This window comes from Lactuca saligna, chromosome 7, assembly GCF_052625555.1.
Source record: "Lactuca saligna cultivar CGN05327 chromosome 7, ASM5262555v1, whole genome shotgun sequence".
NCBI classification, from domain to species: Eukaryota; Viridiplantae; Streptophyta; class Magnoliopsida; order Asterales; family Asteraceae; genus Lactuca; species Lactuca saligna.
Genome location: NC_136423.1, coordinates 167,192,163 through 167,202,045, shown reverse-complemented (window position 1 = coordinate 167,202,045; position 9,883 = coordinate 167,192,163). Strand labels below are relative to the sequence as shown.

General features: G+C 39.0%; 1 protein-coding gene across 1 annotated transcript; it reads right to left on the bottom strand.

The window, feature by feature from the left end:
• Positions 1-4,470: 4,470 nt before the first annotated feature.
• LOC145007429 (secreted RxLR effector protein 161-like) lies at positions 4,471-5,157 on the bottom strand. The gene has a single exon (XM_078966367.1). It carries the CDS (start codon positions 5,155-5,157, stop codon positions 4,471-4,473), a length of 687 nt encoding a protein of 228 aa, XP_078822493.1.
• Between the last annotated feature and the right edge of the window lie 4,726 nt (positions 5,158-9,883).

Here is a 9,883-nt window from a genome sequence, read left to right as displayed (position 1 = left end):
GTTTTTGATCCAGTCATCTAGCGGTGTATAGATGACGACCACAGACTTTTCTAGACAGTCCAATGGAACGCTGGCTGGCTCGCAACCTGTAGGTGTTTGTGAACGATGTGTTCACCGGTGTACTCCATCCCCCTCATGGTTTCCTTTAGGACATTTATTTCTGAGGAACCCCCTTAACAGTAGTGTCCATCCCGATGATGATCCTTAGGATAGGTCCCTTGAAGGGACCTTAGATCAAACAATTTATCAAACAATGACTATCAACAAGAACAACGAAGTTTCACAAACAACTTTCACTAAGAATAATAATCTCACAAAGAGATTATCGAATGCATAAAGCGGCTATTAGGGTTTGTGAAAGATATATCTCACAAACGTGTATATATAATTAATCTAGGCAATCCCTACAAATCAGGGATATACCAGCTAACTAATAGACGATAACTATGGAAACAAGATAAGTACTAAATCTGTTACAAAATGTTGAATATAAAACTATATACTGAACAACTGGTATGCTGACGCTGATGTTGATGCTGGATTATGTGCTGACGCTGAGTGACCAGTTTCAAACATCATCATATTATAAGGTTCGACCTTACAATCTTCCCCAATATGATGATGTTCAAAACCATCCAGACTAGAACACCTCTGGACAAAAATTCTTCATACTCAGCTTCAGCTTCTACTTTCATTGGCCAGTAAGGACTATCCAGAAGCTCCTGTCTTCTATTCAGTAACTCCATAGCAATCAATATGTGAAACTCTCCAGAGAGATCTTGATGACTCATGCACATTTGTCTTAAACCAACAAGATGTTCTGTTAGAGCCCTTGGAATTTCTGTAGTACGCTGAAAACACATTTTCTTGTTCTTATCAAGATAAAACATTCCATGTTTAGGAACAGAGATGAACTTATGTTGAACCGGCTCAACATCGATAGGAAGAGAGTTGTTTATTCCTTCAACACCAAAATTTAGAACCAATACATCTTCACTATCAACTTGAAATCTAGTTCTTCTGATTCTTGGAACTGAGGAACTTGGGCCTTGTTGCTGAGGACGTTGTGTAGGAACAAGATCAAGACGCTGAACTTTCTTGATCAGTAAGTGAAGAGCACAGGTCAGTTCTGAAGAAAGAGCTGAAGTTTGCTTGGATGCTAATTCGAGCAATTCCATCCATTCAGAGCATCCGTATCTGATCAACTCGTCTCTCTTGACAACTTCAGTGTATGGATGTTGAGGACCTTGACGAGTGATCATCAAAGTAAGAATTTTCTCGTTACGAGGTTTTGAGGCTTTAACTTTGATGATCTTATCACTGCTCACTCTTTGTTTAAGAACATCTTGAAACCTCTTGCGATCAATCCTGTCAAGAACACTATCAGTCCTTGACTTACTGCTATTGGGAGGAGGCTGTGAAGATTTGGATTTGGACTGATATTCCAAAAACCTTTGCATCTGAGCTTCAAATGATCCTTTGGCCTGAAGTTTGTGCTGAATGTGGGGTTCATCAGCTTGAGCAATATTCTTTAGAAGCTGAGCTTTATTGGCTTCATCAAGGATTTGCTTAACTTGATCAGGAGACATGTTCCATTCAGCTGTCAAATTGGATATGCTGACAATGGACTTAGATTTCTTGCTGGGAAGAGAAGTATCAGTATGTGAATCAGAAAATTCAGTATCTGCTGCCTTGCGCTTGCGAGATAAAGGTTGAAGATCCTCGCTAACTACATCTGAGTCTTCTCCTTGAACTGGCACAGTGGGATCAATGAAGTTCATGTCTAGCATCTGAAACTCATCATCATGCTCATCTTCTTCATCATTTGAGCCTTCTCCTTGTACTGGCACAGTGGGATCAAAGAAGTTCATGTCCAGCATCTGACACTCATCATCATGTTCATCTTCATCATCATGCTCACTATCTTCAGTAAGCTTTTCAGTTTCTGTTGGTCTCTTAGAGTCGTGCATAGGCTGTGGTGGCTCGGTCTGATTTAAAATGTTCTCTTCAGATCCAAGCTCAAAAGAATCAGTTTCTCCCCCTTTTTGATCATCATCATCATTTGGGCCAGGGGAAGGAGTTGACAGAAGAACTCCCTTCAGTTGGTTGACATCAGCCTCAATACGTAGAAGATGCTGACTCATGTCTCGAGTCAGTGTAAGAAGCTCATTAAATGCTGAGGCCGGGATTTGAATGAGCTGAGTACCTGGATTTTCTTGTGATCGATGTTGCTCCCCCTGAGAAGGTTTCTCCCCCTGAGATTGTGGCATCCCTTGTGATGGTTGCTCCCCCTGAGCAGATGGTTGCTTCCCCTGAGATTGTTGCTCCCCCTGAGCTGAGTGAACCCTTTCAGTGATAGAAATAGTGTGATGAAAAAGTTGAGGGGAGATATGACCACCGTCTTGCATTTCAGCTTGTAGATCAGCATGAATTTTGTTGTTATCATCAGCTCATTCGTCAGTTTCAGTGTTTAGTGAAGGAACTGTATATGGATTTGCGATCCATTCTCGCATCCGATCAGAGATGCCGATGTTATTTGCCAATGGATCATCCTGATACATTCGTACTGACATGCGTGGGCATTGGATGGTGTTTCCAGAGTGGGAGTAGTAGGCTTCAGCGAAAAATTTATCCAGGACAAGAGCAATCCAACGTGGAAATGGGATATGATCAACTCGTACATTGGCACGAAGAAGTTGGACAAGCGGATCAAAGAAGAAGGACCCATAATCAATACATTTGTTGAGAAGAAGGGAACAGACAACTTGTTGCTCATAAGGACTCAGTTGATCACCACTACGCGATTTATGACCCACACATTTGCAAAGTGCCCTGGTGAAGAACTTCCATCCTGGAGTCATACATTGATGCAGAATGAGAGCTGATCGAGCACCAGCCTTCGAGTGATCATAGCCCAGTTGATCAAAGAGGCGTCGACAACGTTCAATAGTTGGAAGCTCAAAGAATGGTTCAAAAATTGGTAACCTGAGTGCAGCACTGAGGAGATCAGCGGTGATGAAAATTGAGCGACGGCCACGCCCAATAGTGTCGGAGATGACGTTGTTTTCATTATTAACCGTTGTGGTGTAGTAGAAATCACATACTTGTTCGGGAAAGAACTCTGAGGGAACCTCACTGATAGCGTATCGAAGTCTGCAGGATACTAAAAAATTTACAAAATCATCGAGTCCAAGACTGCGATGAACATCTGGTATATCAGGGTTGAAAACGACATTTATGGCTTTGATGTATATGGGAAGAGGAGGAGAGTTTAGAGCTGGGACAACTCTTCTTGAAGTGGAGGAGAAGGTAAACAGTGATGCCGCCATTAAAGAGAGTTTGGATTCTAGGGTTTTGAATAGAGAGAAGGAAGTTTGAATGATGGGAGGAAGGTTTGGGAGAGAGGTGGAAAAAGTTTAAATATGGGATTGAACGTTTTTTTTTTAAAAAAAAAGGTAATGATTATATTTATTGAAAATAACTGCGTATCTTAACAAACTGTCAAATCGAAAAAATATAGCCGTTGGGTAAAAAGAGTTGTTGTACTGAAGAGGAAACGACAATCAGTGTCTGCGGAAGCGTTGAGATCAGTGTCACGAAAAGTTACATGCTGAAAGATAGTTTGTCGTCAATTCAAGGTACAACTTACTTGTTTAAGGTTAGCAAGGTGGTTGGTGCGTGTGATAGATATTGGTTTAGTTATCTAACCATCAACACAGAGTGTTGAGTCTTTATCAGTGAGTGGTGCTTCTTACTGAATCATTAGACACTAAGTGAGAAGAAGGTGAAGAGAGGATTGTTGCGTGTGATAGACCTTCGTTTTTTGGTCTAACCATCGGCAAAGACTGTTAGATTCTTATCAGCATGTGTTTTGTCACACTGAATCACAGAATCAATGTAAGATTGGTAAGAAGGGATAGTTGTGTATGATAGACCTTGGTGTTTTGGTCTAACCATCGGCAAAGACTGTTAGACTCTCATCAGCATGTGTTTTGTCACACTGAATCACAGAATCAGTGTAAGATTGGTACGAAGGGATAGTTGCATGTGATAGATCTTGGTGTTTTGTCTAACCATCGACAAAGAGTTTCAGGTTGTTATCAGTGTACGGTTTAATACAGTGAATCATTCAACTTTAGTTTAGAAGATTTGTAGAAGAGATAGAGATAAGAGATCATACAATGTACTTAGCATGCTAAACATCATCAGCACATCATCATCAACAAAAAAAATACATTAGTTTATAAGACAATAGCAAACATTAGTAAAATATTTTCAATCCAGAGTGATCATTCCAAGTTCTCCAATAATGTGAGCATTAGTTTGAGTATCCAGGGCCTTGGTGAAAATATCAGTTAGTTGATCTGAAGTCTTAACATGTTTTAGAACAACCTTGCCCTTCTCAACATTGTCTCTGATGATGTGATGTCTGATCTTGATATGCTTTGTCTTTGAGTGCTGAACAGGATTCTATGTGATCTGAATGGCACTGGTGTTATCACAGTATATAGGAGTCTTTGTGAATTTAAGCCCATAGTCTAAAAGTTGATTCTTAATCCATAAGAGTTGAGCACAACATCTCCCAGCTGCAACATACTCAGCTTCTGCAGTGGAGATAGCTACTGAGGTTTGTTTCTTGCTAGACCAACTGATTAGTCGATTTCCAAGGAAATGACATCCACCTGACATGCTCTTCTTGTCTAAGGTGAATCCTGCATAGTCGGAATCAGTGTATCCAAAGAGTTCAAGTGCTGAGTCATGAGGGTACCACAATGCCAAGTTCTGAGTGGCCTTTAAGTATCGAAAGATGCGTTTAACTGCAATGAGATGAGACTCCTTGGGATTAGCTTGGAATCTAGCACAGAGAATGGTTCCAAACATGATATCAGGGCGACTTGTAGTGAGGTAGAGAAGAGATCCAATCATTCCTTGATAAAGAGAGTGATTAACATCAGTGCTGGTGGGATCAGCGTGTAGCTTATCAGTCTTGGACACCGGAGTAGAAGCCGGTTTGCAGTCGCTGAGAGAGTACTTAACAAGCATGTCAGCAATATATTTACTTTGACAAATTGAGATACCTGATTTTTGTTGTTGAACCTCAAGACCTAAGAAAAAGGTCATCTTCCCCATCATGCTCATCTCAAACCTTTGAGACATGATCTCAGCGAATTCCTTGCTCAGATTCTCATTTGGAGATCCAAAGATGATATCATCGATATAGATTTAAACAAGAATCATGTCTGAGCATTTGTTTTTGATGAAGAGAGTATTATCAATTTCTCCTCTTCTGTAGCCATTTTCAAGAAGATATGATGTCAGTGTCTCATACCAGGCCCTTGGAGCTTGCTTCAGTCCATATACAGCTTTATCAAGTCTGTACACATAGTCAGGGTGCTATTTGTCTTCAAAGCCTGGGGGCTTTTTGAGAAACACTTCTTCTTCTAACACACCATGAAGAAATGCTGTTTTGACATCCATTTTGTAGACAATGAAGTTTATGTATGAGGCATAAGCGAGAAACAGTCTGATTGCTTCAATGCGGGCAACTGGAGCAAAAGTTTCCCCGTAGTCAGTAGATTCAATTTGAGTGAACCCCTGAGCAACAAGTCTTGCTTTGTTGCGAGTAATAATATCATCTTTATCAACCTTGTTGCGGTAGACCCAACGTGTTCCGGTAATGGTCTTTCCAGATGGTCTGGGAACAAGAGTCCAAACCTTGTGCCTTTCGAACTCGTTCAGCTCGTCTTGCATGGCTTTAATCCAGTCAGCGTCTTGAAGAGCTGAGTGTATCTTGTCAGATAAGATCATTGAAACGAAATTAACATACATGCAAAAATTATTAGATACACGAGATCGGGTTCGGACACCATCATGAAGATTCCCAATAATTTGATCAACAGGGTGATCTCGATGTCCAGGAGATGATTCCAATGGATTTGACACTGAAGTGTTATTACTGAAAGGAACATCAGTTGCAGGAGAATCTTCAGTCTCAAGGGTTTCATCAGCATCGGACAAATGAGTTGTCGAGCTGACCTCAGTACCTTGATTTACAGAACTTGGGTCTGAAGCGATAGGATCAGGAATAATAGCTTCTTCTTCAGTATGAGAAACTTCATCATATGGGCAAGAGAGAAGCTCTTGAAAAATAGAAGAGGAATGAGCTACTTTTTCATCAGTGTATGATTCTTCATCAAACTTTACATGAATGGATTCCTCAATGCACTGCCTGTTCACATGAAAAACACGAAAAGCCTTTGAAATAGATGAATATCCAACAAAAATACCTTTGTCAGCCTTAGGCTCAAATTTTGATCTGGGATCGCGCTGATTAAGAATATAACAAATGCATCCAAACACGTGAAAGAATGATACGTCCGACTTTCGACCTTTCAGCATCTCATATGGTCTCTTCTTGTGAACCCTGTGAATTAGAGAGCAATTCTGAGTATAACATGCTGTATTAACAGCTTCAGCCCAAAACGACATAGGAAGACCAGCATGAATCATTAAGGTCCTTCCTGCCTCAATCAGTGTTCGATTTCTTCGTTCAACAACTCCATTTTGTTGGGGCGTGCAAGGAGCTGAAAAGTTTGCCCAATACCTTTAAAATCACAAAAGTCTTCAAGAGTCGAATTCCGAAACTCAGTGCCATGATCACTCCTTAGCTGCTTAACTTTCAGACCAGTCAGCATCTCGTTTTGTCGAATCAGTGAGATAATTTCCTGTGCAGCTTGACCTTTCTTCTTCAAGAAAGCCACCCACGTAAATCGGGTAAACTCATCCACAACCACCAACGTATACTTATTTCCTACTTGGGAACGAACAGGAATAGGTCCAAACAAGTCCATGTGCAATAAATGAAGAGGAACAAATATGCTAGAACATGACTTGGGTTTGAATGATGACTTGGTTTGCTTTCCTTGTTCACACGCTGAGCACATCTTGTCTTTGACAAAGCTGAGTTTTGGGAGACCTCTAACTAGATCTTGATTGGATATTTTAGATAGATTCTTAAAGTTCAAATGAGAGAACCTTTTGTGCCAAATCCAGGTGAGATTGGTTTGAGACTTGGTAAAGAAACATTGCATCAGTGCCTTGTCACTTGAGAACAAGTCAAGAACATATATATCATCTTTTCTACTTGCTGAGAGTACAATGTTCTTGTCAGTGTTGATGACTCTTCCTTCCTTCTTTGAAAAATGAACTTCATAATCAGCATCACACAATTAGCTGATTGAGATGAGATTGTGTTTGAGACCCTTTACATATGAAACATTCTGAAACACCACATTATTACACTTGATGTTCCCATATCCTTTAGTAAACCCCTTTCCATTGTCTCTGTATGTTACTGCAGGACCAGTTTTCTTGACATAGTCTTCTAGGAGAGACTTGGATCCTGTAATATGTCTTGAGCAACCACTATCTAAGTACCAAAGATGCTCTTGACCCTGTAGTGCTGAGAAACTAGTTATAACATACTGACCCATTGTAAGATGGGTCATTTTCAAAGTTATTTGACAATATATTATAGCACTCTTTAGAAAGATAGTTCAAAGAATTTGATTTAAGAGTCCATCTTTCATTTCTAACTTTGATGTTGTTAGCTCTAAACGATGTTTTATCAAACTTGCATTCACTGATCTTGTGAGAGGTGTCACCACATCTGTAACAAACTCTAGTACCAAAGTTTTTTTTTGGTAAGCAGATTTCTAGATTTAACACATTTGGATTTGAAAGATTCACCAAGTGAACTTTGAGTCCTTTTATTTGACATTGAATTACAACAGAATTCAGTGTCAGAAGAACTATGATCAGTGATGGATAAGGAGCTGACATTAGTATCAAATTTAGACTTATGCACTGAAACACTACAATCAGGATAATGTTTAAGTTGTTCATGAACAACATGAAACACTCCATTTGAGATAGGAAATGCGATAATATTTTCAGTGAGAGGAGTTGGTCTCTCAAGATTTGCACGGTAAGAAGTAGGATCAATTCCGGTAATTTCAATATTACACTCAGTAACACCATTAGAATCAGTAACACAATATTCATCAATGAGACTCTGATTAATAAAAGTGTTGCTGATAAATTTTTTTTGAAACTATCTTTTAATTCATTCATGGAATAAAATTCAGATTCCTTTTCTTGAAATTTAAAAACTTTTTCAGCTTCAGCAAAATTTCCCCCAAGGATTTTCTCACATGAATGAGGTATTTGAACAGAAATAACATAATTAGCATTTTTGTGAGATTTAGCCCAAAGTTTTAAAACAGTTTGCTCTTTGTTCTAGAGGTCTTTAACTTTATCAATTTCAGTAGATAGCGAGGAATTTGATAAACTAGTAACTCTTAGATTTTCCTGAGTAGTGTCAATAATGTTATTTTTCAAGGATAGTTCAATTTTGAGAAGATCAATTTGATTCTGCATATCTCTTATGATTTGATTCTTCTTAGAATTAGGAACACCCAAATACTCAAACATTTTGATTTTTTCATTCATTGAATAGGAAACAAAATTTTGAACCTGATACATTGAAGGGGAATTAGTGTTGTGCTTCCTGGAGTTTTCAACTGCATCGGACATATCAACATCAAACAAACTGTTGCTAACTTCACATTCATCAGTATCTTCTATCTTAGCCATCAGACATTTAACTTCATCATCTGATGACTCCTCATCAGTCTTCCATTTTTCTTCTTCAGCGATAAGAACTTTATGTTCCAAGTTCTCTGCTTTCTGTTTCTCAACCAACTTGTTGTACTTCTGCTTCCAGTATTCATCCGAGCTTTTGGTTCTTTGCTTGCATTCTTTTGCAAAATGATCAGTGCTACCACAGTTAAAGCACTGAGCTTTCCCTTTCCTTTCAGTAGCGTGTTTCTTGTCAGCATCTGATCTTTTTGAAGATTTCCCACTCATCTTCTTCTAAAACTTTGAGAAATTTCGGCCTGATTTCTCAAAGGTCTTCACAATTAAAGTTGCACTAGCAACAACCTTTTCCAGATCATCAGTCTCACTTTTAGAAGAATCAGTGTCTGAATGGTTTTCAATGTCTGACTATAACACTTGCTTTTTGTTTGAAAATAATGCCACTGATGACTCACGTTGAGCATCCTTCATCAGCTCTTTTCTCTGAAGCTTGGATTCCTCATAGTATCGAAGGTTTCCATAGAGACTTTGTAAATCCATTGTGCTGATCTTCTTACTATTTCCAGCACATCAACATGATTCTCCCAACCTGTACCCAGAGAATCCAAAAACTTTTGCACTAGAACAGTTCGATGCTTCAACTGATCTAGTCTTCGCAGATCATTACTAAGAGTATTAAACCTATTAAAGGTTTGAGTCAGGGTTTCACCTTTCTTTGCAAAGAAATGTTCATACCTTCTGTTTAGATCATTTATTTGAGTAGCCTTGACTTTCTCAGTGCCTTCAAAAGATACAGTCAACGTGTCCATCATTTCTTTTGCTCAGATGCAGTTCTGAACCAACCCAAAGATATTGTATGGTAAAGCATAGCTGATTGTAGCCCGAGCACGAATATCGAGACCATTCTTTCTTTTTTCATCTGCTGTCCAGTTTTCTCTAGGTGTTTTCTTCATGAAACCATCAGGAACATTGTTTTTCAAGGGTTGATACATCGGAACATATGGACCTTTATCGATGATGTCCAACATGTCTTCATCTACAGATTCTAATGTATAGAGAGCTTTTATTTTCCACATAGAAAAATTGGTTTCATCAAATGGAGGAATTTTAGCAGAAGGATGATTTGATGAGTTTAAAGAGGAAGATGATGAAGCCATTTGTTTGATAAGAGAACACTGCTCTGATACCAGTTAAGAGGACCTTAGATCAAACAATTTATCAAACA